The sequence below is a fragment of the Dermacentor albipictus genome, chromosome 5 (assembly GCF_038994185.2).
Source record: "Dermacentor albipictus isolate Rhodes 1998 colony chromosome 5, USDA_Dalb.pri_finalv2, whole genome shotgun sequence".
Classification (NCBI taxonomy): domain Eukaryota; kingdom Metazoa; phylum Arthropoda; class Arachnida; order Ixodida; family Ixodidae; genus Dermacentor; species Dermacentor albipictus.
The window spans coordinates 62060001-62086290 of NC_091825.1; the positions used below are offsets into that span (position 1 = coordinate 62060001).

General features: G+C 46.0%; 1 protein-coding gene across 2 annotated transcripts in view; it reads right to left on the bottom strand.

The window, feature by feature from the left end:
- The window catches only part of LOC139060460 (palmitoyltransferase ZDHHC2-like), a 65629-nt gene that overhangs the window by 2084 nt on the left and 37255 nt on the right, over nucleotides 1–26290 (bottom strand). Inside the window, exons 3-4 of one of the 2 annotated variants that reach the window (XM_070539594.1) lie at nucleotides 8145–8502; nucleotides 1721–1886 (exon numbers count right to left, since the gene is read on the bottom strand). In XM_070539594.1, coding sequence (XP_070395695.1) covers nucleotides 1721–1886; nucleotides 8145–8502 — 524 coding nt within the window. The remainder of the gene's footprint in view (nucleotides 1–1720; nucleotides 1887–8144; nucleotides 8503–26290) is intronic. The other variant, XM_070539595.1, reaches the window with a different exon arrangement.

Sequence of the window (26290 nt, forward strand, 5' to 3'; positions counted from 1 at the left end):
CACAACGCGAAAAAATAATGCGTGCATAAGCAAAGTCAATATTTTTTTTAGACTTTTAAAAAGGAATAATTATTTTTGCCGCGATGATATTTTCACCACGGGCTGTGCTCAAGCGCTATTACTCTTTGCATCAGGAGTCTGTCCCGGAGGTCGACCATATTGGATGTGTTGATCGAAGTGCTTTTAGTTGTGAATAATTGGCGTCAAAATGTTTTAATCCGTTTTAAAAGTACTGGAAAAAGTTCTTAAACGTGCCTAATAGGCACAAAATTTCTTTGGATTTCATAAATTTTGTTCCAGATCGTCATTGCTCTCATTTGCGAATGCCATTATATTTTACTGTGTAGCACCGCAAGAAACCGAATGCCATTCAATGCATGGAATGCCATTCGATTCGAATGACATTACATCTTCCCGTGTGACAGGGCTATAACATAGATCTCTCAGTAGAGGGAAAAGTCATGGTTTTGCGCAGACACTTGGTGCTTCGCATGAGATGACGAACAAAAGAAACGCAACACTCTTTCGAATGCGCCCACCACCAGTAGCTATTCACGCGCCGTGCGGTTATTCATCGGTACTCTTGAATAACGCACGGGTGTATACACCAACACACACTAACGCAGACTGGGCAGCACCTGAATACCGACAGATGGACCACGTTGCACAATATTGTTACATAGTTAAAATTAAAAAGAAACTTTATGGCCATCATCTTGCTCTCTGAGGGCAACGTAACGTCTTTAAGAGTGGTTACGCTTTTAGCGTTCACTTTCTAGGCTGAGCTGCCCTGAGATAACTGTTTTATGCGTATACGTATGTTTTAACTCGCAACGATTTGTCACAACGTTATTGATCTGTCTGTACTACTAATTGCCGAACAATATGACACCGGTGCGGGTGCTTTATGTTGCACGTCGAACAGCATGAGCACATTAGAGCCCAGAGGCCATTTGCGGCGATGTAAAAGTGCTGACGGTAGCGGTATAAGTGCGGTGCTGCATTTTATGGTTCTGTTTTTCTAGTATTATTTAAATACTTATATGGCGGTATTTGTGTGGCTTATAACACTCGTTCATTTGACGCGTAAGCATACATTACAGGATATCGTCTTCAGTCGAAGGCAAATGGCGCAGTCACTAGACGTTGGCTTGACTAAGGGAGGGAATCGCACGCTTAGTCGACAAAAGCCAAGCGTAACGCAGCTCACGATCAACATATATGCACCTCACGTAGTGCTCACGTGCACCTTCTGCATCTAGCTGCGTACTATCGTTGGTGTACTTACTTTCTGTATGAAAACAAGGCGTAGAAAGCAAGCCTAGCAACGCTTGCCTTGCGTCTTTACTGTTGTTGCGCAGACAAAACGACAGAATCACATAAATGTACATTAGACAACAGCACAGCGCTGTGTGTTATCGAATGGTACTTTCTGTGTATCCATCATTCTGACTGCACTACAACAACATAGAAGATGCCTTACCAACAAGCCCATATATCTATACCTCATCGACTTGCTTTACATCACTTGGTGAACTGCGATGCTCAGTTATTCAAATGGGCAAAAAAACAAGTGACTGCGGAAGACTGATGACGTTCAAATGGAAACTAATGAAGCGCTGTCCTTCCATTTGTACAGCCTGTGTCTTGCGCTTTTACTCGTCTTTCCAAGCAGCATGCACACTAATCCGTCCAATTTAAGCACTCCAAATGCGCAAACCTGCACACGAGCTCCCCGGTGTGGCAGCAGGGGCATCTTTCACTGCGCGGACCAGTGGAAGCTGCAGGTTGTTTGGGTCGGGGTGGAGCTTCGTGGGGAAGCGGGTACCGTCACCAAGACTGTTCAACACCGGAATCGCCCAGAGAGGTTTGGACCGACCGAACACCTGTGAGAAGGACGCGAGTGACGTATTCCTGGTTAGACGTTATGCGATACCAATACTCTGGGGGATATGGACAGTGAAGGAAGAGACATCACGGCGTCGCGCTGTCTCGCATCCTTCGCCTGTCATTGCCCCGTGATACTTTCGGCGCGGTACAGGCTTGAAATTTATTTTTATTATTTTGAAAGGGTCAAGCTTTCCTCTGAAGCTAACCGCGATTTCTTTGTGCCCAACTGCTTTCGGATGCCGATCCCAAAGATGGTGCAGTCAAAAGATATCATAGTAAGAAAAATCACATGGTGGTACGGGCCATACCACCATGTGATTTTTCTTACTATGACATAGTCCGCTCCGGTGATACCGGTAGTACCGCCGAAGGCAAGGCACCACAAGTACCAGTACAGCGCGGTCGTAAGAGGAGCGTTCTAAGCACTACCGGAAAGACGACACAATCGAGCACTATGCCTCAGGGACGACACCGAGGACTGGATCCTAAATATTCAAGGCTTCTGCACAGGGATGACAACCGACTCTACACCTATATAATGGGGCCTACACTGCAACATTACATCACAGATGAAGCGGAACTTACAGCTGTCATGGAAGCCGCGACCATGCCAAATCCACACGAACGAAATCTGCTCATTCGAACAGATAGCTAGGCTGCAAACAGGGCACTTCCAGCCATAAACATTTCCATGGCACTACATTCATATTAACAACGCACGTCAGCGCACGCCCTAACATTAGAGTGAGGATTCAGTGGATCCCGAGTCACACAGGGTTCAGAGGGAACGAAGTCGCACATGCCACATCCCGCGCAGATCTCCCGTACCCTCCTCTGTGGTGGGCGGATCTACTGAATATGACGGAGCAACACGCCTTCGCCAGGGCTGAAAGGTGCGAGATACTTGACGATTTACGAAGCGACTCCATGATGTACCTACAATCAGTGACACACACGAAGCAAAGAGAGGTGGTACTAGGGACGCGTGCGCAGACGCACTCTCTCCTGTCCCCACACTTCCAACACTACATACAAGCTTCGCCTGGTAAACCTGTTTGCATGACATGTGGCGGCTTCCCTGATGATGCGCACATTATGTGAGCGTGTCCGGGGAGCCGTCTCGCTATTCAGACTAGCCTTACCAAATCCTCACCCACCCGTACACTTGCGTCACTTGAGGAGTAGCTGGAATACCCCCCACCCCCCTCCGACTACGTACAAGCCATGATTGAGCTCATCACGACACACGGCTTGGCAGACAACTAGAACAAAGCGGGCGAACCCAGACCGGGGTTCTTGAATAAAGTTTATTATCTCTGTCTCTCTAATTCACTCCTCGTGACACCTAGTGTTTTGAGACACTGTCATTGAGACGCTGCACCTCTAGTCACAGACGCTGCAAGGACTTCGAAATGGTCCTTGGAGAATTGGCACTCAATGTATCAGCTGGCTCCCGCATACGGTTAAGGTACGGTGATTAGAGGAGCGCCACCCATAACACGTAGTGGCAACAGAGTGCCACAGACAACCAACTCTCAAAGCATGATTAAAGCATTCTTGGATAGCAACTGGGGTTGGTACTTCACATAAGAAAAATGCCATCACCAGTGTTCAGCCATTGGCCCCTCATCGCATCAAGGCCGCTCATCGCATCAAGTAAGCCTAGTAGTGAAAGGCAGCGAAATTCACGGGAAGCTTACTCGTAGACTTTCGGAAGCACCATCGTCTGTCGATAATTTCTTTATCAAGATTTGTGTGACTAATAGTGGCAAGAAATGTGCACAAGGCAAGCGGTTCACGAAAATAATGAGGACTTGAAGAAATTATCAGTTCTGGGCTACCAAGGGATTCCTCAGCCCGAAGCCGACTCTTGGAAATGGCACACTTGTGTTGTTGCACTGATGACGACAAGAACAGTTATATAAATATTGACTCTTGGATGAAGCATTTCTTCTGAGTCCAACATTTACCTACCAACCGGCTTGGAAGTAAGAAATAAACAATGACTGTGAAAGCGTGCGTGCAGCACCATTCTTTTAGGCGGCATTTCCTTTTTCTAAGAATATAGACCTGATTTTTTAAAGCGAAGCTTTTTTGCGCAGCTCGAGGCACTTTTTAGTGCGTATCTGGCCGCTCACCCGAACGCGTTTTGACGGGACGGTGCCGCCATCTAGAAAGGTGCAGCGAATGAGCCGTTTGCAGTTTCAAGCATAGATTTTCATAGAATAATTATTAGAGAGAACTTTGACATTGTTGTCCACGGGAGTTGCAGGCATGGCGGTTCAGCAGCACGGCAATGATGGATAGAACATGCCCATTTGCCTAAACTTCGTCTTTCGGTCTTCAAATGGCTTTGTGACTTTACAAAGTCATCATATTCAACTGAGTGCGGCGTTATATATAATTGAATAAACATTCATAAAATTATCCGACCGCAGGATTTGAACACAGGACAAAAGCCTGACATTGAAACCATTACACCAGGAATATAATTTTTTTTCTTTATTGCCATTACGCCGCGAACGCGTGCGTCGACAACAGGCAAAGAACGCCCTTTTTAGAGGGAAAGCCAGCACGTTGAGGCGCATCGGGCGTTTCGATCCGCAGCTGTACTGGAAGAAATTGACGCATCATAAGCACCTCGAGTGCAACTGAACACTACAGACGTACACCACTGACAACACAAACAAATAACAGATATATGATATATAACACGTAGATACATGCATATAATATCCAGCCTGTCTATAATTCACTGAAGATATAATCGTTTGTTCGCATAACATGGAACGCTTTAAAACTAATATTTATACCTCGACACACACACACACACACACACACACACACACACACACACACACACACACACACACCTAGTACATGAGCCAATCGCACCAAGAATGCTTCGCTTTACGTAGATGTCCACAGGAGTTGAGTCTGCCTGCATTTTTAGAGCACCGCTCTTAGGCACCCATTCCGGTGTTGAGTATCGGCGTGCGTCGGCGTTCTACCTCGTAACCGAGCGAACAAGCACCGCGAAAGATAAAAGCGAATGCGGAGCGCAGCGGGAAGTGAAAGAAGAGAGCGCGAGGAACGAATTGGAGGAGCAGGCTACAGTGAAAGCACGGATCTTAAAGTGGAGGAAGAGTGGTGGAGAAACGGCCCTGTGCATGCGCTGAATTGCCAGCGATCACGGCATCCGCAGCTGCGTCGGCGAAATCATCTCCGCTTCCGAGTGGGGGAGGGGGGGCAGCGTGGTGTGAGGATGGGAGGGCTACGCTCGTCCGCGGCGTCAGCTGCTGAGTTCAGTCCGCGTTACCAACGCGTGGTACGGGGGTCACTGCTCCTGCGAGAGGCGATCCCGAGCGGCTACGAGTAAGGCTCGATGTGACGCTCTCTGGGGTGCTGTCGCCGCTTACACTGGGGGCACGATTTCCCTGCGACAAAGGGCCGCTCCCGTCGCTGGTGGAACGAAAGCTTGAGAAGAAAAGCTGAGTGCCGCGCAAGACGGGCTGTGCGGCGACGATGGCTACGATATGGCACCATAGTAGCGTGCTTCATCTCTATGTTCAGAAAAATCTGCATGAGCGTAGGTCTCTCTATGGCAGCTGCTGTGAACAGCGCCCACGCGTAGCCCACGCGCTGCCTCTCGCGATCTCCGAATTAGCGAGGCACTCGCGCCATAGTTCGCTCCATGTGCAGTGTGCCGTACGAGAATGATCGTCCGTGCCAGCTACGCTACTCACAGCATTAACTTCCTAATACGTATAAATCGTTCATCTACATAATCATAATACAAAATGTTGACACACGAAATTAAAACACGTATAGAGCTGCGCTCCAATTTCGCATTAGGGAGTATTGTAATCTTCGGTGACAACGCCTCCATGACTGCTGGTATCTCTACTCAGTCAAATGCTTTTTCGTAATCTATGAAAGCCACATAGAGTAGCTTATTGTACTCTGCAGATTTCTAGATAACCTGATGAATGACATGGATTGAATATATTGTAGAGTATCCCTTCCTGAAGCCAGTCTGTTCCCTTGCTTGACTAAAGTCCAGTGTTGCCCTTATTCCATTGGAGATTATTTTGGTAAATATGTTATATAATACTCATTCACAGACTCTAGAGGCTGACTTGCGATCCTGAACTCTTGTTCGCTTGCCCGAGTATTCATCATAATCTTTGTCTTCTGCATATTAATATTCAACCCCAGTCTTACACTCTCCCTGTTAAGGTCCTCAATCATTTGTTGTAACTCGTCTGCAGTGTTGCTGATTAGAACAATGTCATCGGTGAACCGAAGGATGCTGAGGTATTCGCCGTCAATCCTTACTCCTAAAGTTTCCCAGTTTATTAGCTTGAGTACTTCTTCCATGCATGCATTGAATAGCATTGGAGAGATTGTGTCTACTTGTCTGACCCCTTCATTTATTGGTATCTTAATGCTTTTCTTGTGTAGAATTAAGGTGGCTGTGGAATCACCGTAGATATTTTCCAGGGTATTCAAGTAAGCGCTCTGTACTCCTTGACTACGAAATGCCTCTGTGACTGCTGGTATCTCTACTGAATCAAATGTTTTTTCGTAATCTATGAAAGCCATATAGAGAGGCTTATTCTACTCTGCGGATTTCTCGATAACCTGATTAATGATGTGGATGTGATTCATTGTAGAGTATCGCTTCCTGAAACCAGTCTGCTACCTTGGTTCACAAAGTCCCGCGTTGCCCTTATTCTATTGGAGATTATTTTGGTAAATATTTTGTATAATACTGGGAGTAAGCTAATGGGTCTATAATATTTGTTATTTAACGTCTCCCTTTTTGTAGATTGGTATAATGTGTGCATTCTTCCAGTTTTCTGGGACCCTTGCAGTCGATAAGCACTTCGTGTAGAGAGCGGCCAGTCTTTCTTTCATTATGTCTCCCCCATCTTTGATTAAATCGACTGTTATTCCATCTTCCCCTGCCGCTTTTACCCGTTTCATTTCTTGCAAGGCCCTTCCGACCTCGTATCTAGTTACAGGAGGACCATTAGGGTGACAGAATGGTTACCAAGAGAAGGGAAGCGCAGTAGAGGACGGCAGAAGACTAAGTGGTGTGACGAAATTAGGAAATTTGCGGGTGCTAGTTGGAATCCGTTGGCGCAGGAAAGGGATAATTGGAGATCGCAGGGAGAGAGGTCTTCATCCTGCAGTGGACATAAAATAGGCTGATGATGATGATGATAGTGGTGGTGATGACGATGATCATGATGGCGATGATCATGATTCATCGGTGAATCTTTTCTCTGCTTTCTTGATACTGGAGCAAGTAATTTGGTGGACAAAATCCAATGTCCATCTCCATATGACATGTATGTTTTATGCGGTTGTTACATCGTATTTCTGTGCATCCTTTACTGTTGTGCTTTTGCATTCTTTGCAAAGAAAATTTGCTAATGTGATTTCTCATAGAACAAAATAGGCACGTGCGGAACCACATGATAAAAGTTTGCGCATGGAACGAACGCGTTGAAATTATTAAAAAACATCGTTTTCGAAGTGATCTTCACTACTTCTAATATCAAGCTACTTAATGCGACAATTCTTTGCCTCAAACATGAGATTCCTTCCTTGCAACTTTTGCCACTGGGATTTTCTCATTAGGTTAAAAGTACCATGTAATTGAAACCACTGTATTCGCCCTTGAAATGCTCTGTTATCGTTGGCGTTAAATAACCAACTGCAGCCAGAGTCGGTGCGACATTAAACAAACTGTCGCGTTGTATGCGATTCAGAAACGTTTTCAGAAGCATTACCCACTCGACAGTGTTGCTACCACAGGTTGGTGCATTTGTTTACGTTTGTCAAGCTCACAATGCTAAGCATAACTTTCTTGGTCCAATGTGCAGCAAACCTTGAATAAAAGTGAAGAACAGCTAACGCTATCACAGACGAGGGGATTGTCAAAGTGCCAATAGATATGTGTTGAGCTGTGCGGAATCCCATATGGGAGCTCCAAGACTGCGCAGTGGTGCCGACATACAAAAATGTTTAACTACACACCGTTCCGGTAACTGGCACGTAATAAACCACCATTTGGTTTGTCGTCATCGCCGTAGAGTCCTGGAGCGCCTTTGACCACGGGAACCGTGTTACAGCTCAAGTTGAACGCTACCGTACGTTTTACGATACACGTAGTTAGATGCCAAGTATTTTGTGCCATTTCGCAGTGGCAAATTGCGTAATCATCGCAATACAGGCACACTTACCTGGGCGACGTTCTCGGTGCGGCCGATGTCGAAGGAGTCCTCGGGCTCCCTGAACACTGTCGACCGCATCTTCTCGAGCGTGGTCACGTTGCGGCACATGTTGTCCAAGTGAATATAGAAGAAGCTGCCGAGGCCGACCGACAGGTAGATGCCGCCGATGACGAGAGCGCTGACGTTGATCGCGGCGAACCAGAGGCCCTGGCCGAACCACGCGAGGACGGCGTGTATGACGGAGGTGGCCGCCACGAAACCGGCCAGCAGAGAGGAGTAAACCAGAGTCAGCAGGAACGACTTTTGGGTGGTGAAGGAGACGCAGTTGTTGAACCACGGGCAGTGGTGGTCCATTTTGAGCACGCACCTGTAAGGAGAGACAGACGTAAAAGGAAGCGACGGGTGTGAAAACGTAGCTCGGGATAAATCTCGTGGAGAGTATAGTATAGGTACTCCTTCCGTTGGTGGTAACTTGATTCTAAGAAAACACAAGTGAAGCACATACAAGCTAACCGATTGAATCAATGATTTGTTGCGGTCGCTTGTGGCTCGGGGAAGTGGTAGAAGCTTTGCCTTGAAGATCGTGGCCCCGGGTTCATTTTTCCACTACGGTGGCCGCAATGTCAGGCGAGCGACTGAAGGTAAAATGCGCCTACGAGGGAATTTAGTTGACGTGAACGTGACCTTATATCCTGCTCATTTAGCAATTTGCGCATAATTCTGCATCTTGCCCATGTTCTTCTCGTTTCGTAATCTGCGCTTTATGAGGAAGTTGGGGCTTTAACGACATCTCCTCTGCTCAGGCACAAAAATGATGACAAAAGAAATAGGGTCACAAGGACGAAATTGGTGTTAATAAGTACTGGACGTCCGGACTTTCAGTATGGAAGCCAGAACGTCAAATACTTATTGACGCATGTTTCCTTGGCGTACTTCTCATTTCATTGCAATGAAGCAGTGTGAGTAATATGCAACTCGGTGGGAAAGTAGGTCTTTCTTCAAAACATTTGAACGGACACTGAAGGTTACTATGAAGTCAAGTTAAAGTAATAAAGCAATGCTCTAGAACGTCTAAGGCATCAATACAATCGCGAACAGAGCTTTAGTAACCGAGAAATTGAGGTAAATGCATGACACGATTTGAAACCCCCCCAGCGACATTCCAGTACTAGCCCGATGACGAAGGCACTCCTCATCATAATTTATGTGACTAGTACTCAACTACACGTATTAAAAAGATCATTTCGTTAGGTTGTAAGACGGAAGAAAATACTACTTGTCTACTTCTATTCGATTCTAAGAAAAAATAACATTTTGAAGTTACCCTTCAGTAGTATGGATGGTCGAAAGGTTTCGTGTGCGCTCGACTCTTCGCCGCGCGCGCGCTTTGGAATTTCAGATGTTTCGTTATCGCGTCGTGCTGCGCTGGTTCTGCTGGCTCTTGAAACTTGCATTTGGAACAAATAGTGAGTATGCCACGTCCATGTGATGTCGTGGGATGCGCGAATGGTCCGCGCAACTTGGACAAGGGCAGTTGCAGCGGCGAATCCAACCTTACTTATTACTCTCTGCCAACGAGTGAACCTCTCCGTTCGAAGTGCTCAAGTGCCGTACCTCTGCCACAGCGTGTTGGCAAAGGGCCGAAAAATCACGTACTGTGTTCGCTTCACTTTCGTCCAGAGGATTACGAGTTCAACCCCGACTTACTGAAGTCGTGTGGAGTGCCTTACAAAGCAATACTTCCCGCAGCGCTGTTCCGTCGGCCTTGCCTGCATTCTTCGAAGCGCAAGAACAACTGCAGGTCGAAGATGGTGAGTGCGGCATTTGGTTTTCACGAAGCAAAAGCTACAAATGAGCGAATTTGTACAGCCATGACACACAGTTGCCGTCGTAGTAGTACGCAACGACGCCGGCAGCATGAGCCCTCCGCAGCAGGTCACGTTCATCAGTGCTTAAAGGGACACTAAAGGGGAACAATAAATCAGTTTAGACTAATGGAGCATTGTTTGAGAACCCTGCAGGCAGTCATTTCAAGAAAATAGTTTGATTACTCGATGAGAAAATGAAGGTCCAAGTATTAGTACTTGAATTTCGCGCCGAAACCCCAGCGCCGGTACGTCAGCGTGACGTCAGGGATTCCAAAGTATGTTTTCGCATTTGGGCCGCGTTGGCTGAATAAAGGTTCCCGAAACTTGCCATGTTTAATATTTGTTTCCTTTATAACGCAATGTAGTCAATCTGTACCGCTATTTATAATTAGTAGGCCCTAGAAGATGCCATCAAAATCCATGACGTCACAGCCCCCAGGTGCAGGAACTCAAGTAGGCGTCGCCACCCGTATTTCGTTCTTGCGCTTTTTCTGGCTTACCAAACGTCTTATTGTTGTTAGAGTGGTGTTTTTGGTGTTGTTGAACGGTAATTTACTGATGCAGAAGAAATCATTTCTCCCTTTAGTGTCCCTTTAAATCGCTGAAGTCGAGCCCAGCATCGCAAGCCAATGTGTCGTTGTCCGGGTCGTCCATTGCAACGACCGTCAAAGTTGGCGTCATAAAATAAAGAACCAGCTTATCGCAGCTTATCGTCGCGCGCTTTCCCTTCCGCTAGCCACCATAGTTCCGCTTTCGCGCTGCTGTCGGCTCTGTCTTGGCTCTGTTCGTGGCAGCGCGTTTGCGTTTTCCGCAGAAAAGCCATAGCGCCGTCTGCGGGCGCCATTTTACTCACCGACGGCGCAACGTCACTATGAGACCATGACGTCACCACTCCTCGATCGGAGGGCGGGCGAATTGAACTGCGCTAGAGGTGCGAGGACGTTTCAGAATGCATTTTCTCTTACAATAAATCTCTTCTTCGCATGAAACAAGCCTTTCGAGGTTTCTGGTATGGTATTTCAACAGTCCGCGTTGACTTAATTTTAATCTTTAGCGTCCGTTTAATACGCCACAGACGTGTATTGCAAACGCACTCCACGTTTTGCAAGCGCCTTATGCGGGCTTTATTTATGTCCCAAATTTTTGTTTTCATTATTTCACACTGTTGGTTTATTCTGTGTTCACCAAAAACCACTGGTATTGACCATCGAGGAGGAGGAGGAGGAGGAGGAAGAAGAGGAGGAGGAAGAGGAGGAGGAAGAGCAGGTAAGTTTTTTTTTTGATCAATCAATGAATTTTATTATTATTACACAATACAATTACAAAGAAAATCTAATACAGAGGAGGTCCCAAAGTAAAAACTGTCAGGGGGACCTCCTGTTACAACATGCACAAAATATGTAATATAGGATTAGCAACGAGGGTCAGAACAGCGTGAAAATACAATCAACATATTAGAAGTAGTTACTGAAACATAGGGTAGTTGAAGATTATACAAAAATTAGCAAGAATAATTCCATGTTGAAATACACTTGAAGGTACTATCATCACAGTAATTGAATAGAAGTATAATGATTATGAACAAAAGTGGGCAATCCAACAGTGCAACAAAATTAATTTACAAACGACTGATAATCTATCAACATAAATTGAGAAAAATAATGAAACATGGCTACACAGTAATAAATGTATACACACACGCACACATAGATACACACCTATATATAGACACACATATAAAAGTATGTACACTTGTCGAATAATCAGGTAAGGTATGTTGTTAATAAGAACTGTTTTAGAAGCCGCCGGAAACAGTGTAATGAAGAGCATGATTTAATATTTGATAGCAGTGAATTCCAAAATGAAATTGCGGAAAAGAAGGCTGTCATTTTACCGTAGTTAGTGTTGACTTTAGGAAGCAAGAGATTATTATTTTCAGAAAACCGCGTGTTATTTGTATTGAAAAGTTGCGTTGAGGGAAGTAACTCAGCTGGAATGTCACCGTTTCTACTTCTATACAATATAAGACATAGTTTCAGTTGAAATGTGCAAGTTAAGGGTGGAATCTCAAGAGTGCGAAAAATGGGCGCTGCTGATGTGATGTATGAACTGTGGGTAATTATTCGAACCGCTCGGTTCTGAAGGTGAATGAGGGTTGTCAGATGTGCAGGATATGTGTTGCCCCATGATGATATGCAGTAAGTAAGGTGACTGTTAATGAAAGCGTAGTAAAGTGATTTTAGTATATGTTTCTGAAAACAGTGTCTTGTTCGAATGAGCACGCGGATGCCGAAAGCAGTCTTCTTAGTGACAGAGTTTACGTGAATGTTATACTTAAGTTGGGGGTCTAATGTAACACCAAGGAAAGTTACAAAATTAGATGGGGTAATGACGTAGTTATCAATGTATAGTTCAGGGGTTCTTGTAGGCGTTTTTTGGGACGAGTGAAATAACATAAACATTGTTTTAACAGGGTTTACGTTTAGCAAGTTATTTTTACACCAAGACACAAGATTCGTGACATCGGTGTTTAACTTTCTGAGTAGACTGTTAATGTCTTTATCACTAGTGAATATCGTTGTATCGTCAGCATAGAGGATGCACTCAGAACTGTTAAGCGATGATGGTAAGTCATTAATGTAAATGAGGAATAACAGAGGACCCAAAATTGATCCTTGTGGAACGCCCTGGTTCGTTGTTATTGGGGTGGATAAGATGCTTCCATATCTAACAACCTGGGTTCTGTTAGTAAGGTAGCTTTGCAAAAGAGCTAAAACAGGTCCACAAATTCCAAATGATTCAAGTTTAGCGTACAAAATGGAGTGGTTAATATTGTCAAAAGCTTTAGTTAAATCAACAAATACTGCTCCCGCCCATAGCCCATTGTCGATAAACTGCTTTAGGCTGTCAGTTAGTTTTATCAGTGCTAATTCAGTTGATAAGTTAGCACGAAAACCAAACTGCTTAGAAGTCAAAAGATTAAATTTTGTTAGGTAGTTCGTTAGGCGATTAACAAGGAGCTTCTCAATTACTTTACTAAAAAATGGCAGTATCGTTATAGTGCGATAATTAGAAAAGACATTTCGATCACCTTTTTTAAATACTGGAGTGACTTTTCCTTGTTTGAGACTCGTTGGAAAAATGCCGGTACGAAATGCAGTGTTAATAATATCAGAGAGGACAAAAGATAACTCACGAGCAACAAGTTTGATTTTTGATGGATGAATTGAATCTAGGCCACAGCCTGTTGTCTTGAGCCCTATTATAGTGCGATGAACTTCATTTGGCGATGTGGGTTTTAAGAAAAAGGAGTGAGGCACGCGGGGCAACTTGGCCAAGTCAGGGACACTGGCTGCAGAGCTCTTGAAAAATGATTCATTAAATGAATTTGCGACATCTATAGGATCAGTTAGAGTGCTGGTGCCGTCAGTAAACCCTGTCACAGGTGTGTCTTGTTGATTAAGATTTAAAAATTCTTTAATTACATTCCAATTCTTTCTCCAGTCATTCCCATTTTCGAGCACTTTATTTTCATAATAGGTTCTCTTAGCCTGTTTAAGTAAGACGGTGAGAGTTTGTGAATATAATTTGAATCGAGCCTTAAGGGCGAGGTTAAATGGTTGGAGTTTTAATTTTTTGAAGAGGTTATCTTTTTTATTTATAGAGCGCAGTAGTTCTCTAGTGATCCACGGATGCCTGGGGGTGGAATACCAACGTGATATGGAGGATACAGACGTACAAGTATTTATAATATCTGTTAGTTTCTCACTTAAAGTGCTGAATGCTTTGTTAACACAAGATTCCTCGGATAATAGGCCCCAGTCAGAGCCGGACACCAAATCCACAAATTTTCCTGAATCAAAAGAGCTCTTAATCACCATTTTATTTTTATAAGTAGTTTGAGTATTTAATAAGAGAAAAATTGGATAATGGTCTGTCAGATTAAAATGGACGACACCAGCTTTTTGATTAGTCATGATATTACTGAGTACATGGTCAATAAGCCTATTTTGACCGGAAGAAGCACATCGTGTTGGAGAATCTAGCAAAGATTCCAAACCATGTCCAATGAAGCACTTGGTGTACTGGACACAAGAACTATCGTTAATATTTGTAATTTTAATGTTAATGTCGTCGAACAAGGTTACATTATAATTTTTGGTAATGAACGAGTTTAATAAACTATCAAGTTCACCACAAAAATCATCGTAAGATGACGATTGGGAACGGTAAATTGAACCAATGATAGTTCTTTTGTTGGTTGGTAGAAAGTGATTGTCAAATTCAAGCCAAACTGATTCGCATTTGGCCATGGAAAATGAGATATCTGCACGCCGTTTATAAGATAATGTGTTACAAATAAATATTACCGATCCACCGTGGCGATCAGCCAGACGACGAAAATATTCCGCATGATAGCCCGGTATGGAAAATAAGGTATCGTCAGCTGCAGATAGCCACGTTTCCGATAGACATATGAGCGAAAAGTGGTGATTGGTTATAGTAAGAAAGTTAACCTTATGATCAAAGTTTTTGGGTAAGCTTCGGACGTTAAAATGTATGATAGAAATCTGAGAAGTGGACGAAGAACTAAGTAGTTGCTTCAGCTCATGAACAGTGTGTGACGCCATGGTGATTCCCAGTCATTAAGGCACAGGAATAGTGCTTTTCAGGTAAAAATGGATAGATCCTCGACTCCAGAGATGCGGTACACCCTACTGTCTGTAGACTTTCTTGCTTTGATACGGCAGTTGTCAACCCAAAGGAACTGTCACTGCTTTTCCCTTTTAAGAGCCAGTGCTTGGGCATACAGCCGCTTGTTCTCCGGAGTCAGGTGATCGTTGACGAATATGGGCTTATCCTGATTCGTTATGCCAATGGACCTGGTTGACAGACGCGCCTTCCTAGCCTTTGTAGCGAACTCGGTCTTCTTTAGACGAGAACAAAAGCGCAATAATGTTTGAACCACCTTTAGCAGGGACCCTGTGCACAACATCAATTTCTGCAGGACTCACGGGACAACCAATTTTTTCTGCGATATGTTGCAGAATTGCTTCACAGCTTTCGCCCTTTGTTTCGGGTACACCTTTGATTTCCACATTGTTCATGCGGGAGCATTGCTGCAACTCAGCAACCTGTTTTGTTAGCTGCTCGTTCGTTCGCGAGAGCTCCTTATTTTCTTTGACCAGGCCTTCCTGCTTTGTCTTCATCGTTTCAAACGTTTCATTAAATAGGGCGATGCTGTTACGCAATTCCTCAACTTCTTTTCGCAACTAATCCATCTCTCTAGATAACTCAGCACACGTTGGCATTATGATTTGGCAGCAGTGGGTACGGCAAAAAAAATGTGAAAACGAATTCCTTTGCAGTGATACAAATGAAACCAACCTGCGTAGGCGACAGAAAACGTTCAGCAGAATGCTCCGCTGCCGCGACCTCAGCTGCCAAGTGATGAATTCTGCGGTGATCCAAATTTATATGCTTTCCGGGTGCCGATGGTTCCTGGGGTGATGTACAGGTGGCGTTCGTCACGGGCGGCACGTGGCGCTCCGCTGACGCAGCCAGTCCTGTTAAATCTTCGTGAGTTAGGGCACACGTGCGTTAAATAGGATGGTCGAAGCACTGCTGACGCTGGTTCACGGTAGTACTGCGCCCGATCTGTGAAAACCTGCGTAGGCAACAGAAAACGTTCAGCAGAATGCTCCGCTGCCGCGACCTCAGCTGCCAAGTGATGAATTCTGCGGTGATCCAACTTTATATGCTTTCCGGGTGCCGATGGTTCCTGGGGTGATGTACAGGTGGCGTTCGTCACGGGCGGCACGTGGCGCTTCGCTGACGCAGCCAGTCCTGTTAACTCTTCGTGAGTTAGGGCACACGTGCGTTAAATAGGATGGTCGAAGCACTGCGGACGCTGGTTCACGATAGTACTGCGCCCGATCTGTGAAAACCTGCGTAGGCGACAGAAAACTTTCAGCAGAATGCTCCGCTGCCGCGACCTCAGCTGCCAAGTGTTGAAGTTAAGGAAATAAAATGCACATCGCGCGCACTGTGGGGATCGGTGTACGCGAAGCTTTCATGAGCCAGCAAGGCAAAATGGTGCGTCAGGAGGAAGAGACATGCGGCATATATCTCTGACGAACGGGTCCCTGAGCCATCATGGTGGATTTCGCAAAAGCAAGCGGTACTTATATTGAGCAATGAAACACGTTGAATAACCAGACATGAAATTCTCGCCCATGTAGAAACGTGCCACGAATGCATCCCGTACCTTCTATCTTCATCGACAGCTACAGAAGATGCGCGCGCTCACTTTGCAAATGTAATTGTTGCTATGCGACGCGCCTAACGCGCCAAGTGTCTCTAATCGCTAAATTACACGAGGGAAGCTTGTAAAGGTGTTTTATTCCACCTTTTTAGGCTAGCGAACGTACGTTTCCTAGTTATCTGAGAGTCGAGCTTGTGTGCTCGAGGAGCTGGGTTTGATTTCATGTGTCCGAATTGTAATCACTTTTATATTGTTACGCGAAGGACGAATCAGTAAGAGGAGCAACTACTTGTTATATTTAAAACAGCTGTTGCAGCACTGACTGGTTAGATTCACAGCATGAACCAGGTTCGTCCTTCCCGTTCTTTTTACGAGTGATGGCGCCCACGCGCCTCGTTCAAACAATCAAATACCACGCGCCTGTAGCATGGTCCCCCGGCGGCAGAAGCGAAGTTGCGGATCATCTAAATCTCATCACTGGGAGGGTGATACTGCTTCTGTCGTATGACGTGCACGATATCGCTGGACTGGGACGGGGATGGGGCGTCAGGGGAAATCTCGCAGGTGACGGGAGTCACGGCACGAAGCAACCGGTATGGGCCTGTGTAACGAGACTGCAGTTTTTCTGGCAGGCCGACCTGATGCGACGGAGACCATAGAAGCACCAAAGAACCAGCCGGGAAGGGCACGTCTTGGTGTCGCCGGTCGTACAAATGCCTTTGACTCTATTGGGATTTCAGAAGGCGGTCACGGGCAATTTCCCTTGCGTGGGCACAGTGGGCGATGGCGTAAAATCCATGTTCACTGGTCGGTGCCGCGTGAACGTGGAGGGCTGTGTCGAGGGGCAGTGCTGGTTCTCGGCCGAACAGAAGAAAAAATGGGGAATAACCGGCTGTGTCGTGGCGCGAGGAATTATAAGGAAATATGACGAATGGGGCCGTATAACGTAAAACCATTCCACTATGTGTTTATTCCGATGTCCTGACGGCAAATTTGCGTAAGCGCCGACGCAAGCATTGGGCGGTCACCTGCAGGTTTGTCTGAACAAACCAATCAAACGCTCTCCTCGTTCATAGGAGGTCACTTTTGTTTGCTTGAACAACGAATAACACTGCCCGCACTGAGTGGCTTGTCGTATGTAATTGGATGACAAGAGGCGAGGAGCATGTTCAAGTGGAGAGGGATTCGATGGAGCGGGTCCACTGCACTGAATATCGATAACCGGATGAAGAGGGTGGTGCCGGCGTCTGCGATTGGTCTGCTTTCTCTTACTTAGCTTGCGGTGTCACGTCGACAATCACGGTGGCATGGAACGGAAGCTTAAGAATGACGCTAAAACAGATCCTCAGCAAAGAAGAGTTGGCAAACCGGGTTCGTAAACGTGATTAAAGTTATCGAAAACGTTACACGACCACGCAAAAAGTTTTATTACACGCAAATAAACCCATCCACTCCAGCAGGGGCGAGTGGCCAGTGCGAAAGCGATCGGCGGCAGCCATCTTTTATTCCTTTCGGAAAGGGGCAGCCTACGGGTATTCAGCAAAAAAAAAAACAGTTTTGTTCGGCATATTAATGCATCGTTAACGAGTACGCGTCCCTTTGACGCGGCAAGTTTTTGCGGTCTTGTGAGGTCGCGTGAGAGGCAGGTGAAGTTTGTGCAGCCCGAAAACTTTTGACCTGTAGCCGAGGGCTAATAGCAAAAATGCGTCGAATCAGAAATAACTTTTTGTTTTGTTCGGCCAAATTATGCATAATCAGTGTGTACATGTCATATCAGATGGGGAGCTACCGCGGTTTTCGTGACGTCGCGTGACAGACAGAGGAAGTGGGGCTGGTCCAAAAAAGTTTTTGACCAATCACGTTGGGCTGATTGCATAATTGGAATAAAAACGTTTGGAGCAGTTTTACGTTATAGCGCCCATGGTAGAGCGAGGCCCCAGTCAGTGTAGTCTGAAGAGACATACTTCGCGAGCATATCTGCGAAGGTGCGATTGAGACGCTCCGTGAGGCCATTTGTTTGCGTATGGTATGACGTGGATAGCTTGTGCCTCGTGGCACAGGAGTGCAGGATGTCCACAATAACTTTTGATAGGAATGTCCGGCCACGGCCTGTGAGAAGTCGTCGCATAGTTCCACGTAATAAAATCACGTCGCGAAGAAGAAAATCGGCGACATCTGTGGCGCACCTTGTAGAAAGTGCTCGGGTGATGGCGTAGCGCGTGGAGTAATCCGTGGCCACAGTGATTCACCTGTTCTTAGAAGTAAAAATAGGAAAATGGACAAGTAAGTACAAACCAACAAGAAGAAATGGTTCCGCGGGAATGTCGAATGCTTGAAGGTACCCAGTAGGGAGCGTCGATGGTGTCTTGCGTCGCTGGCATTTCTCAAACGCAGCTCACATGGAGCGAGCAAGCCTTGGCCAAAAGAAGCGTCGGCGGATCCGGTCGTAGGTATGTGACACACCCAGGCGACCGGCAGTAGGGAGTTAGTGAAGTTCGTTGAGAACAGCCGAGCGAAGGTGTTTAGGGATCACAAGGAGTAATTCAGGGCCGCCGGGGTGAACGTTGTAGCGGCAGAGTACGCCATCTTGAAGCGTGAATAAGCGAAGGGAACTGTCGGCAAGTGGCGATTCCAGGTGCTCAATGATGATACGCAAGGACGGGTCACGGCGCTGCTCGTCGGCGACATGGGGCAGTGGAAAAACAGAGAGAACACAGGCGTCGTTGTCAGTATCAGACATAGCGGTTGCGTCTTCGACTGGGCAGCTAGAGAGGCAATCTGCTTCCTGGTGTTGACGTCCCGACTTGTAAATCACTGTGTAGGGATATCCTTGTAGTCGGAGGGCTCAACGACCGAGCCAGCCAGTAGGATCCTTGAGCGACGAAAGCCAACTGAGCGCATGATGGTCTATGATTACTGCGAAGGGCATTCCATATAAATATTGGCGGAACTTTGAAACAGGCCAGACCAGAGCAAGACATTCGCACTCGGTAATCGAATAGTTGCGCTCTGCAGTTGTCAAGAGCCAGCTAGCGTAGACTATAACGCGGTCGTATCTGCGTTAGTGTTGAGATAAGACGGCGCCGATCCCATAACCACTGGTATCGGTTCGGACCGCTGTAGGTGCGGACGTGTCAAAGTGGGCCAAGAGCGGTGGATTGGTAAGAATCGTGCAAAGGCGTGAAAATGCGGCAGCCTGAGGGGAACCACATATAAAAGGCGTGTCTTTATTCAGATCTTTAGTGAGCGGTCGAGCAATTGCTGCGAAATCTCTCACAAACCGTCGGAAATAAGAACAGAGCCCCACAGAACTCCGGACGTCTTTGACAGACTGAGGTACATGAAAAGCCGTTACTGCTTCAACTTTCTCCGGGTCGGGTTGTCCTCCGGAAGCATCGACGAGATGGCCTAGCACTGTAATCTGTCGGCGCGCGAAGTGGCACTTCGATGAGTTCAATTGGAGCCCAGCCTTGCGGAAGACGTCAAGCATAGCTACGACGCGCTCAAGCCCTTATGAAAATGGTTATGACCTTTATGTTTACTGTATGTTTCCCGCAGTTCACATGAGGAAATGTCCTTTATGTTTCCTCCATGTTGAAATTTGGCCACTGCTTTTATGTTTCCTTCGTGTGTCCTCCCTTTATGTATCCCTTATGTTACCGTACTTTATGTTTCCTCCATGTTGAAATTTGGCCACTGCTTTTACGTTTCCTTCATGTGTCCTCCCTTTATGTATCCCTTATGTTACCGTACTTTGTTTCCTCCATGTTGAAATTTGGCCACTGCTTTTATGTTTCCTTCGTGTGTCCTACCTTTATGCATCCTTTATGTGGCCGCAGTGATGAAATCCTGTATTTTACGTAGACATGCATAGATGAAGAGTTCCGTGTGCACGTTTTATTTTTATAAACATTTCCCGAGTTAAAAAGTTTTGCATTGGTTTTCATTGTAAAGTTACTGTTCCCTACATGATGCAGCGCACAGATTGGAACTCTGCTATGGCACAGAAATTCATGCCAATTTGTTCTAAAATTACAAAGTAATTAGACTTCATAGATTATTTCAGTATAACACTTGGAGTGCCATGTGTACGTTCCTCACTGCAGTGCTGCTGTTCTAGTTATGTCATTGTTACGAATATAAAACGTAATGTTTGGATAGAAAGATCAGGTTGGATCAGAGCTCGCACTTTTAAAAGAAAGTTTTGACTATACTTTGCAAAGGGTTGTCTGAAACTACGAACAGTTTATTGTACTATCTGGATGTTACTGCAATTTGCCACGTCTGCTCACAGCAGACCTCTGGAATGTGGTGCTTGGGACCTGAAAAACAAAACAAAAGCCAATCTTTTTCACTCATTCAAAAATATTCATATAAGCAAGAACAGCATGGCCTGTATGCACACAGCTAAGAAACGTGGAGCAGTCAAAAACAGCTCATAAAAACATCAGGGCAACACAGAAGCTTTTAACTAATTGTTGTTTGAAACAGACTGAGCTGCCAGTCCACTCAGGTATTAAACTGCTCACAAATTTTTTTAAACATTTCTGCAGCAGCTGCTAAGTAGTACATGACATTTAGGAGTAGGCAACTGGCCAACAAATCTTTGTGTGCCTGCTTGTACAGATGTCTCGTAGTTATATCTCAAGTGGTTACACTGTTATATGGTAAAATTCAGGCGGGAATAAAACCAGCAGCAAACATCAGACTACCTGGGAAATTATCACCAAAACTCAAATATCTAGTAAATCAAACGAACAATCGATTACGAAGGGTCTAAAACCTAGGCCGCGATTTTGTAGCGATCCCTTTTCCGATGCTACTCCTTTTGCTCATTGATCTGACCGACATTCGGCTATCGTTATTAACTAGAACAGCCAGCCATAGAAGGTGGGTTATAAGAGTGGCAAACATCGAGCGGAAAGCATCGCAAGAAAATTGCATCCCTTATTAGGCAGTGCTACAAGCCACTGTCTTTAACAATCGCAGGCATTGACATCCTGTTCTTCGGATGAAAATATTAATGAAAACGAGCGTCTGATTGACATGCCTCGATTAAAAAGAAATTTCGCTGTTGTTATGTCGGTCTATATTCACCCTACAATATAAAAGACAAATACGCGAGCACGTCGAACACAAACAATGCAGACAAGTTCTCGCGAAGCTGGACTTCAAACTGAACACTATCAACAATCTTCACACAAGCTATTATCTGTTCAAGTGTCAAACCTCGCAATCGCGTGCCAACTCGCGATGCCCGTGACACATCTACATGTATTACACACGTAACTTGCGGAAATTCATATCTACGGAAGGATTTCTTGCCGGGAAACTACCGACAAAACAGCAACTTTCAGCGTTTACGTAAATATCTGCCCATTAAGTCCCAACGATCAGCGGTGGTAGCACATCACTCCATAAAGCAAGTAAGCGGTAAGAAATAATACATTTCACGGAAACTCCCCTCGTGAAACGCTTTGCTAAATGTGCAGAGCAACATGGTCAACGTAAGCTCAGAAAGTGCTCTGTTGTCGCTCCACAAAGCATACTACATGAACCAGAAGCTGCGAGAATGCGCGCAAGCGTCAGACATGCTTACCTTCAATGTGGTCGGCAAACGGCTCCTTCGTCTCGCAGGCACCACGCGACGACGCTCTTTCCAGCGCGAACACTCAAATTGCCGATGAACACCCGGGCACGAAAGCACAACTTTCAACAAATTCTTCCACGCACCATAATTCGAAGCAACAGTACCAGGTATTCCACGGGCGAACGCGGACAGGCGAGAACAAAGGCAGCTCGGACGGGCGCTGTAGTACACATAAGACAGTGGCGTATCACAGGAAACATAAGGCGAACTAATGGCGTTACACGAGTCCAGAGATTTCTTGATGGTTTATGCACACGGTACGGATCACAGTTTGTTTAGGCACTTTGAAAATATGATTAAATTACCGTGTAACTGCAACGAGCACGCTCCAGCTCACAGCAACATAACGTGGCCCAGCTCACCGTCAACCGTTACACTGCGGCAGCGCCGCACTGCGGTTAACAAGTGAATTTAGCCTCCGAGATCTGCATTTCCTTTTCGGGCGTACATGTTGAAAAAGCACGGCCTTCGAGATTTAAAAAAATCGTAGCTGGAAGGAAGGCTGGTATTTAAACACAAATTATTGAGTTTAAAGTGTCTTGGTGCGCTGTCTTGTTTTTTAAAGTATATACAGAGATTTTAGATGAACTATGCACGAACTTTTGCCGGCGGACACGAGCCAATCAGCGCGCACCATGTGTAGCTCCGTCTGCTTTGAATGGCGGACGGTGGGCGGGCAGCCGCGATAGCTGTGACACCCACCGATCAGAAATTCGGAATCGCCACACATATACACGCTTCTTATGGCGCCCAATGTCGTGTTTTTGAGAATGTCAGGCCTTATCTTGAATAGGTGGAACCATATTTCCCGTAGCGTAAGGAATAAAGGCAACAAAATGTGGCGATGGCTGGCTTGCAGCGGCAGCGGAACTTCGGCCAAAGTGAAGCAGGCGTACTGCTTGCATGCTCGCGTAATCAAATACGGCCATACCCCGCACACAACTTACATACTCAGCCAACTCACAATTATAAATTGTTCAATTGTACGCCCAAGGAAGCAGTTACGGGATCCGCGCTGCACTTCTTCTACGCGTGCTAATATCGACACAGCAGTTACTCGTACTTGTGGTCAGCACGAAAGCGACGAGAACAGCTACTTAAATGGTTGTATAATCATATACGCTCACTAGCAAAGCGGCAGATTGGCCGCGGAGGCGTCCGCCTCTATTGCGGTTCATGTAGCGCAAGCCATCGAACACTGCGCGTCGTGCCACCGCGTCTCCAGCCGCCGCGCAATTATTTGTCGTGAGGGATTATTCGCTGCATGAGGCTTTGATGTACGTATGTATTGTTGATGGCGCGTGGTGATCAATACGGCCAAGATAGATAGGGAGGGGGAGGCAGGTGCACCCCCCATTTTTTTTGCTTGAATACGCCAGTAGTTAAAGTTAATTAATACATCGTTCAGGTAGACGAACTATCTGTAGCATGTGGAAAAAGATAATCACTATGTATAAGCGCACTCCATCTTGCCTGGATGTGCACTCGAGGGAGTACACAGCCAGGTAACATAGAGTGCCCACACAGGTAACATAGTGCTCATATATATATATATATATATATATATATATATATATATATATATATATATATATATATATATATATATATATATATAAATTAAGTAGATTATTGCCCAAACTGGAGGCGAAGCGGAGCATCTGAAAGACGCCTGCTATGAGAACCGTCTTAAACACTCAATCAACTATATTTGATAGCCTGGCGCACATCTTTCATGAAATTCATGCATATTAGGTTAAATACTGCAGATTTCTGCATATGACTTGCTACTGGAGAATAGCAGGTTGAAAAAGTAAGCAATACTTTATATATTAGGAGAATGCATGGCATAAATCATTATATACACCATCCTATTTCATGGCATGCTCGATTTTCCGCACAATATAGCCACAATTAGTGCCGGTCGGCATGTCTAGTGCGAGGGGTGCAAGCAGTGCCTTTTCCTTGAATCTGCCAGTGACTAACATACAGTACAGATAGCTCTAACTGTACTATTCGCAAAAGATGCTTACTGCGCACATTCTGTTACCTACATGTGCACTATGTTACCTACATGTGCACTGAAGTGCACACCTAGGTAACATCCCGCCGTAAACACAAAGGGCACATACTACAATAATTATAATAAGGGTTGTTTTCTTGGGGCAAAGGAAAGGATAAATCAAGATTTAGTACTTACAATGACTCTGCGGAGTGTATCAATGGCTGTGACAAAGTACAGATATATCTGCCTGTATTATATGTACAGACAGTTGTTATGTGCACTCTATGTCACCTACATGTGCACTCAAGTGTACACTCAGGTAACACATAGTACACACCCAGTTAACATCCTGCCGTAAACATAAAGGACACATCCTAGAGGCATAATAAAGGTCACTTCCTCGAGGTATACGTTAGGATGAATAAACATGTGGTACACACAAAGTTGGCGTCCCGGAGGTCACACAAAGGACAAGGAATCATAAAGGTCACATAGGGCACAAGAAGGAAACATAAAGGAAACATAAAGGCAATGACCATTTTCATAGGGGAGGTGCGTCTCAAATGCAGGAGAAAACACAAGGACGTCGTCGAGGTAACAAATGCAAGTTAACCAATTGAAACCATGAAGCAGAGAGTCTATCATCCGTTCGAACGTGGCGGGGGCATTGCGTAAACCGAACGCCATAAGCTTGAATTGGTAGAGGCCACCTGGAGTGACCAAAACGATCTTTTCTCGGTCTTGCTTATCGACGGAAATCTGTCAATAACGAGATCGAAGGTCGATGGACAAAAGGTATTTGGCACCGTGAAGACAAGAGCATCGTTGATTCGTGCTAAAGGGTAGAGGTCCTTTTTAGTAATTCGCCTTAAGTGGCAGTAATCAACGCAGAAACGCCACGTGCCATCTTTCTTTTTGTCGAGCACGACCGGCGACGCCCAGGGACTCGACGACGGCTCAACAATGCCTCTGGCGAGAATATTGTTTACTTCTTGCTGAATAACTTGCTGCTCCGCCGTGGACGTGCGATACGGTCGGTGGTGAATCGGAACAACCTCACCAGTGTTTGTCCGATGCTTAAGAAGGGACGTCTGACCAAGTGGTTGATTGTCTGTGTCAAATATGTCGCGATAGGAAAGCAAAAGGCGATATAGGGCGGCTGCTTGGTCAGGTACGAGGTCCGGAGCGACCATGGGACATAACGGGCCATCGAGGTTCAAGGCATCCTGCGGGTAATCAGGAGGATCTGGAGGCGCGTCGGCTGCAAAAGCAGTGACGTGGTCGTCTGTTACTGACTGGAGTGTGGCCACCGTTATCCCTCCAGGTAATACTTGCTTCGTCAAGCCAAAATTGTTAACGGGGAGACACGCCCGATTAGTGGAAAGTGTTACGACGGAGTGTGGCACAGAGATGTCGCGCGCCAGGAATAGGTGCGGCGACATAGTCGCCATCAGGCACGGTTGCCGTTGAGGCCAATTCGACGAAGGCTAGGGCTTTTGGAGGTAAGCGAACAAACGCTGTAATGCAGAGGGTGTTCGGTTGTTCGGGGCGAACGTTTGAAAGAAGAGGAAGCTCGAGGCACAGTGTACCGGTGGAACAGTCGATGAGGGCCGAATACGTCATCAGAAAGTCGAGCACGAATATTAGGTCATGAGGGCCGAATACGTCATCAGAAAGTCGAGCACGAATATTAGGTCATGAGGGCAGCTGGTCAGCACGGTGAACAGGACTGCAACTTGGCGGCCAGCAATTCCTATGCGAGCAGTGCACATACCCCTGACGGCAACAGTGGCGCCATTGGCGACGCGTACGGCTCGAGTGATTGCAGGCGTAAGAACTTTTTTTGAAGCGACGGCATAGGTTAGCGCTCAATATGGACACTTGGGCTCCAGTTTCAATTATTGCCGTCAACGGAACACCATCTACGTCTACTTCAATTACGTTTGTGTTGGTGAGGAGCGTCAACGGAGGATTTGGACAGGACGAACGTGATGCAGCACCTCCAAGAGCTGCATGGCCTAGTTTACCGTCCGTCGCTTTAGCGAGGAAAAGCGGCGAAGTTGGGGCGATGGGGAGCGACGGCGTTGAGGCGAGGGCGATCGCACGGCGGAGCGGCTATTAGGGGCATCAGAAGTAGGGTACAGACGGCGAGGTGAATAACGGTGAGCGTTGACGTATGGGCGAGGAGCAGGGAATGAGCTCCAGTACGGCGGCATCCAGGTGGTGTGGCAGTGGCGGGATGCATGACCTACGCACGCGGTAGCAGCGGAAGCAGATCGGTTTCTCGTCTGGGGTTCGCCATTCAGCAGGATTGCGTGGTGTGGGAGCGAAATACTGATCATTACAAGTTGTGGACATGGGAATGGG